The sequence below is a fragment of the Corvus brachyrhynchos genome, unplaced genomic scaffold (assembly GCF_000691975.1).
Source record: "Corvus brachyrhynchos isolate BGI_N302 unplaced genomic scaffold, ASM69197v1 scaffold10, whole genome shotgun sequence".
In the NCBI taxonomy this organism is placed as follows: domain Eukaryota; kingdom Metazoa; phylum Chordata; class Aves; order Passeriformes; family Corvidae; genus Corvus; species Corvus brachyrhynchos.
Window position 1 is genome coordinate 3,905,022 of NW_008236180.1, and position 7,287 is coordinate 3,912,308.

Here is a 7,287-nt window from a genome sequence, read left to right on the forward strand (position 1 = left end):
AAGTTATTTCAGCAGTATTTGTATATGTGGCCCTGTGGGGGAACACAGTAATGATTTTTTTTAAGACTTTCAGTTTTTCTCTGCATATATAAACAGACTTCGATCTCCTGTGCTGCATCCAAGTCTTCCTATTTCTGATTCTGAAGAAGGTTTAACTCTGAGCATAAGGTTTTGCAGGAACTGTCCCACTTTTCACCCTTGCCAGGTGAACTCTGGTGTTCTGATATGTGATCAGAGCTGATGAGGAGTGAAGTCTGTTGTATTGCTGTGATCACTGCTCTGAACGAGTGGGATGATCTCTGTTCCCAGAGAAATCTCTGTTACAGGCCTTGTAGGCTACACTGACCTCCATTACTGTACTCTGTTATTTTTCTTTCTTCCACTACAAATTCACTTGTAAAGCGAGTTTATTTTCCAGCACTGGAAGTGTTGAGATAACAGAGGAGATTTCCTTGTTTAGTCAGCCTTCACCGGTTGATAGATGCAAGGAAGGCGTGATGAATGGGACAGAGCCTCCACACACTGAGGGCGTGGGCCTAATTCCATTAAAAATGCTTGGACCAAATTGCTTTTAAATACAAGTAACATGTTAAATCTTTAGACTTGTTGTATTCTGGTCAAAATAATTTTGGTGTGTGGATTTTAACCTTGGGAAGTTAATGCTGTAACCGTGTGCTTGCTGCATTAATGCTCTACTGGATTACTCTGAGGGGAGAAAACGTACCTTAGTGGGTGGGATATTTTAAAGTCTTGGCCTGTTCAGATGTCTCTGTTATCTCCACCTACAGTTAAAAAGTAAATTGGCTTTTAGACATTCTGTTCCTGCATTTTACTGATCCCAGTAAACTGCAGACTTTGAAGTGTTTTCTTTTTGTTGCCTTGTGGGTTTGTACACCTGTGCACTTCATGGTGTCTGATGAAGTTTGCTGCTGTACATAATGCTACAAGCAAATTCATTATGAAATGTTAGCCTGAACCCGAAGTGCCTGCAGATTCTGGAATTTAGGTAAACTTTCAATCCTTATGGAAGGAGGAAAAGGGTTACTGCTAGGTCCAGGCCAAGATACTGAACAAGAAACCAGTGCTTGTGGTATTCTGTATGGAGCAGCATGGTGCATGGATGTGTTATCTGTGTTGTTCTCCTTTACGCAAGAGTAAGTAGAAAGTTAATTTATTCACATGCAAAGGCAGCATTTCAAGGATCTGCCCTGCCAAAGAGCTGACTTGGATATATGGGGAAATGAAACCACAGAGCCCAACATCTTTGCTCTGGCTGTTAGGAAAAGCCCTTGTACTCGTTGCCAAGTACTTCACATCCAGCTTGCCATGACTGCTTCCTGCTGCAGAGACAAAAATTATATTTAAGTGGAATAAAACACTGCTCTGGCAGGAGAAGCTCCTTTAGAGCATCCTGGTAATCTTCCTAATAGAAGTAGGAAACCTCAGTCTGTTGTTTCAGACTGCTGAGATGCTACTGTATTGCAAAATCCCAGCCTAAAAATGGGCAACCAAGTTACAGGGTAAACATGATACCTTTAATCTTATCTTTATTAGCCTGCAATGCATTTGTTGTTTGAGCTGTAACTTTGAGATTTGCAGGCTTGGCAAGATAACGTGCAGGTATCCATTGCAGGTTGCCCTTACACAAGTCCTCACCGGAAGTCTGAGCAATGCTGTCTTTGTGTGAGAGACCACGGGGGAAATGGGGGAAGGAGGTATCTCTAGCAATATAGCTGGTGCTTTGTAAAACCTTCAGTTTAGAAAAAAATGCTTAAAAAACCCATGGGAAAGCAATGGATGGGGGTAGGTAAAATGTTTTGGTTTGCTGTTGCACATCTACTCCTTCCCCTTCCCAGCTGGGTTCTAAGTTGATGTAGGTGGTGTTATTGCTCTTAGGGAAACAGCTTGTCTGGAGTTAATGAAAAGCATTTTTTTTGCTTGCTCCTGTGATTTATTTTGAGAGGCTTCCTCCTGGGTAGTTGACTTTGCTGTCCCATGATTTTGTGACCGTGTCCCTGCATTTGGTGTTTAACTCTGCACAAGTTTCTGACCATTTCTTCCTTTTTCTCTCTGCTGCCTGTGGCCTCTCCCAGGGCTCACTCCATCTCACATTCCCTTAGGTAAGATACTGTTCAAGGCTCTAAAAGAGCATTTGTTTCTGTGCCAGGCCCTTGCAGACTTTAAAGGGGAAGCTGGTTATTTAAGCCTTACCTAAACTCTTGACACAGATTGAGAAATCTACAACAAACCAATGCCCTGGGATTGACTTTTGTATCACAGTTGCAGTTAAATATTGGCCATCCTGTGTCTGGAAAACTAATTCTGGGCTGCAGCTGTTCAATAAGGGGAGAGAGGGCTGGCTCCTACCACTTGGGTTGTCCACAGCAGCCTGTGTGTGGACAGGGAGTGCTTCAGACCCGGGGTTAGGCTGCTTTTGCAGAGTGTCAAATTGTCATTAACTTTTTCCTCCTTGTCCCGAATGCTTCCGAGCAGCGGCTACTCCATCCGCCACTCGATAAGTATGCCAGCCATGAGGTAATGTAGCACATGCCTGTGTATCCTGAGTGGGGCTGGGGGGAGGACAGCTGCCTCCATCACTGCTGGAGGGTTTGTTCTGACTTGTGCAACCGGCTCCTTTCTCAAGCAGGCCCCTCTCCAAGCATGGATTAACCACAGCCTGCAGTTTGACTACTTAAAGGGTTTTTTAATATCTCTTAAGGTCATTAGCACTTGTCTTTTCTTGGACTAAGTGCAGTGTTGCACCTCTACCAAAGTTTGGTTGAAGCTTGCAGCTTTCAGAGGTCCCTGAAGGGCAGGATTACAGTTCTGTCACAATGTATGGCACAGCCATTGCTGATACCACGGTGAATCCTAACGGGAACCCTCTCCTCGGCCTTCCCTCAGGGTGCCTTGCAGGAGAAGTGACTGCCAGGGCTGGACAAGGCCCACAGAACTCTCTGTTCATCCTCTTTCCAGATCAGTGGAGGTTATTTTATGGCTGCAAATCTAAAGCAATTCCTTGGAACAAAAATAACTGAGATGAGGCGAGTCATCTCCCAGCCCCAGCGCTCCCACAGCCTGGCCTGGGGAAGCAGCTCTATGAGTAATTGCCTGGTCTGGCAGCTCAGTACAGAGCACTCCCTGAAATCCTTTGCCAGTGAAGCAGCTTGTTGGGTTGTCAAACAACTGACCTGGTTTTCTTTGCTAGAAATATGAAATGCTCTGATTAATTCATTACCTGTGATTTTCATGAGCATTTTCTGATGCAAATGATCACCCCTGTAGAAATAAAGCTGCTGATAGGTGCAGTTACGTGGCCCTTGCCCTTTCTCCCCATGGGATGTGATACAGGAAACCGAAGCCTTTGTTTTCTCAGCTTTCCTTTCCACTATTTAAAACAAAATGTTTTCAGTTGGAAGTTTTTTAAAGCTAAGAGCTGGTTTCTTCTCTACTTACTGTGCCTTGATTCCCCAGTGAACTAGGGCTTGTTTCCCTCAACATTTTAGCTTGAGCAATTGAATAGATTGCACGTGGTGTAAATGTTTTCCTTCAGAGTTTAGATGTGGTGTTCTTGCCTGGTGTGCCTGAGAGATTTGTGCCAAAGGCTGTGAGGAGCTGGAAGTGTTCTGGGTGATGGTGTCACTGCAGGGGAACAGCCACAGAGCCCAGTCACACTGTGCCATTTGATATGGTTAAGAACTAACTTGTCTTGATTTGTTGTTTCTTTCTCCCCTCTTCTTTCTTCAAGGAATTCTGCAACCTTCAAGTCCTTTGAAGATAGAGTTGGGACCATAAAGGTAACAGTCTGCTTTGTCGTGTAAACACAGCGTGTGAAGCCTTGTGCAGAAACTTTAATTTCTGCAATGTTTTTCTTGTAGACTAGTATTCGGGCAAATGGCCTCTCAGATATGTGAAGTCTTGGCTACAGTAGGTGACCTCGACAAGGGGGAATTGACTTGGTATTCCCAGTGCTGCTTTCTTGTTGTCCTCACTCTCTTCTCTCCTTCCAGTCCCGAGTGGTGGGCAGCAGGGAAAACAGCACTGACGGCCTCCACTCCCCCTCTGGAGCTGGGGACAAGCCTCCACAAGACAACGCTCCCTTCTAGACCTGGATGTGTCTTTGCACGGCTGTGCACAACTGGAAGAGCCCCCTCCCTCCCAAACCTTCACCACAGCAACAACATGCGAATCCAAGAAGGGGCTGAGAGCCAGTCAGGAGAGATCCATCCTTCATTCATAGACACTGCTGCTGGATCCAAGTCAAATAAAGAGAATGCAAAGTTTTGTACACAAATGATATTTTACACTAAAGTTTGTAGATTAAATGTATCACTGCTGTCCTTTTGGGAGAGCGTGTAAGCTGGAGTTTCCTTAAAGTAGCTCAGAAATGCCACTGCTGTAGATGAGAACAGTTTTCCCGTGTCTGACAGAGCTTGGAGCAGATACATAGCCCTGAGCAGCACGAGGAGGGCAGTAACTGGAGAAGCCAAGTGCATGGGTACCTTAGCTTCAGCTTCTGGCTCTGTTCTCTGTGTGGGCTACTCTGGGAGCTTGCAGGCTTCTCCTGTTACTGTTTTCTCTGGCTCTCATTGGAGCTGTCGGGTAAATGGTAAACAGTTGGGTTTTTTCCTGGGCTCCTAAAAGGTAAACTTCACTTAGCAGCTGCCTCGTTGTTACACTAATGCTCTAGCTTTAACAAAACTAAGAATCTTTATTTTTAAATGCAATGAACTTTAAAGAAATAAAGCTTAAAAACAAACAAACAAAAAGCTTTGGCATCATATTAGGGCGATGCTCCCTTGGACTCTGAAGCTGAATTGCAAGCCTTACATCACCTTACGCTTTACTTGTTTATGATTTATTTTCTGTAGAGAAGACTGCAAGGGTTCTAAAGCTGGTTGTTGAGCACTGGAGTTTTGCATCATGCAGTCATAGCAGCATGTTTATAAAGCCAGTTCTTGTGTTAAATTCAGTGGTGCACTCTGTTTCCCGAGTGTATGAAACTTGCTTCTCCCTTCTCAGCTTATCCCTTCGTTTTGGAGGAGGAATTTCTGAAGGCTGGAATATGGATACCATTGGAGGGACTCTGCTCTGCTCTCCGAGGGCTCCTCCAGCTGGTACATCTGGCTGTGACTGGATGGGTTTCTAAGTTGAAAGCCCCAACTCTAATTTTGTTTTACAAAACTGGCAGAGAGTCATGGCGCTCACCCAGTCCCTCCAGGGGCTGGATGTTTTGCTCTTTTGATGTCCAACTTCATTGCTCAGGAGCTGACAAATTCCAAGTTTTCTTCTAGAGGCCTGATCTTATTCTAGGCAAGGTGCCTCCACGTAGAAATACCTAGAGTGAGCAATTCTGTGCCTTAGAGGCGAAGTGGGACTTACTCAGGTCTTTAAACTTATGTACATATCTGGGTAGTTTTTAGTGGTTTCACCCCGGAGGGACTGAACTGCCTCTGATCCTTTAGAGAAGCAAGTTTTGACACTGATTTGATTAATCTCCATTTCCCCCACCCCTGCTCCCCTCCCTCTGCAGACCTGGGGACATGGGATGAGATGTTAGTGGGCAGATGTACTAGGCCGTAGGTAGAGTGTAGAGTGTTGTTCACAGGCATTCTTCGTTTGACTGGAACTGGCCTCCCTGTGAGGAACAGAGCCAGTGAAATGGAGACTGCAGGAGCTTGGGTATGGAACTGTTTCTCTTTAAGATAAAGACTGATGAAACTTGTCAATAAAGGATTCCTTTGGGAGAAAATGGGGTGAATGTCTTTGTCTTGTTCTGTCTAACAGCACTGAAATCCTCTCTTGGGTGCACGTTACAAACTCGTCAGGTAAATATCAACTGCCTGCAGCAGTGTGAGGTGAGAAGCAACGGAAATATTCCATCCTATCCCTGTAGCTTCTTGTCTGCTGGCTCTCTGGATGCTCTCTCATGAAGGAATGTACTAAATAATATTTACAGTCTGATATTTCCTTTCCAAGATGCTGGACACTGTTCCCAAGCTGGTTCCCGAGCTGTGCCTGTGCTCGGGGCTGGGTAGCTGCAAACTCCATCGCTGGGGCTGCAGGTGAACTCCAAACTTCCTCACGCTGTTTTCCTGATCTGGGAGCGTGGGACTGCAGTCCTGGCAGTGACCTTGGCAGTGGGAGCTGAGGCGGGAGAAACTTCTAATGTGGAAAAGCTGCAGCTGTGGTGCTGGTGTGGCTTGGCAGCATGAATCAGTTGCCTCCATGGAAGCTCTGGCAGTCAAACAGCACGGCACGGGGGGAGCCATGGATGGATGGCTGGAGCTGGGAGCTGCTGGCTCCAAGTTTAAAAGGGCAGTGCAGAGCAGGCAAATAGGTTATGGAGAGGCCAGCAGACATCCTCAGTGTGCTGTTTTCAGAGGAAGGATGTCCAGCTGGGCTTGAGGCATCTGCTTGGTGGTGAGGGTTTGATTTTGTGGCATTTGGGTGTTTGTTTTGGAGGTTGGAGGTATTTTTCCTGCATCACTTCATTAGGTAAAATTACATCTCTGCAAGTGGGGCTAAAGACAGAGGGGTTGGTATGAGACCTGATCCTGGAGGAGAGATGCTGCTGGGAGCACCTGGGCTGTGGTGAGGAGAAGGCAGATCACTCCATCCCACAAAAGCAGATAAACAGCAGAATCAAAAAGTAACTAACTGCAAAAAGCAGGAAGGAGCCACTTTTCCGTGCTGGCACCATGTCCCAACCCTCAGCCAAAACCATGGCAAGTGTTTCTTAAGGAATTTGACATTAATGCTGTGAGAGGGGCTACACAACCCCTCCAGCAGTGGGACCCTGTCTTCATCCCGGATGAACGGGCAGTGTCCAGAGCCAAGTGCTCGCCCTGGCTGCCAGTCTGGGCCCACTTGCTGCACCCCTGTGGGTGCTGGGGTGGGCTCAGCATCTTTTCTTGGGTGCAGATTCTGTGCAAGATCCAAGGTCAGTGCTGGGGAGCTCTGCAAGTAGCTGGTGTTTTGGAGGGGGAAAGGTGCAGGAGCTGGGCTGGGGATGGAGCTGGAGCAAGGAGAGGGTGTGGGTGTGTGATTCATGGTGATGACTCTGTTGGTAAATAGGATCCAACATCATTCATCTCTTTAAAACATGAGTCAGAGGCAGCAGACGGGAAAGGCCATTAGAGCCTCACGGAGAAGCCACACGTCAGCAGGGCCATGCCGGAGTGACGGGAGGGATAACTGAAGCGAGTGTCCCTGCACTGACACTGGAGTCACCACTCCAGGGACACCTGCTCCAGGATGAACTGGATGGGTGGAAGTTGTGCTTTT

The 7,287-nt window shown here is 46.6% G+C and overlaps 1 protein-coding gene across 1 annotated transcript in view; it reads left to right on the forward strand.

The window, feature by feature from the left end:
* Nucleotides 1-5,756, forward strand: part of TPD52L2 (tumor protein D52 like 2) — a gene marked incomplete at its 5' end in the record, with an annotated part of 15,416 nt that extends 9,660 nt beyond the window's left edge. Inside the window, 3 exon segments of the mRNA XM_008634427.2 lie at nucleotides 2,094-2,120; nucleotides 2,494-3,797; nucleotides 4,011-5,756. Of these exon segments, the coding sequence (XP_008632649.2) occupies nucleotides 2,094-2,120; nucleotides 2,494-2,539 (73 nt within the window).
* Between the last annotated feature and the right edge of the window lie 1,531 nt (nucleotides 5,757-7,287).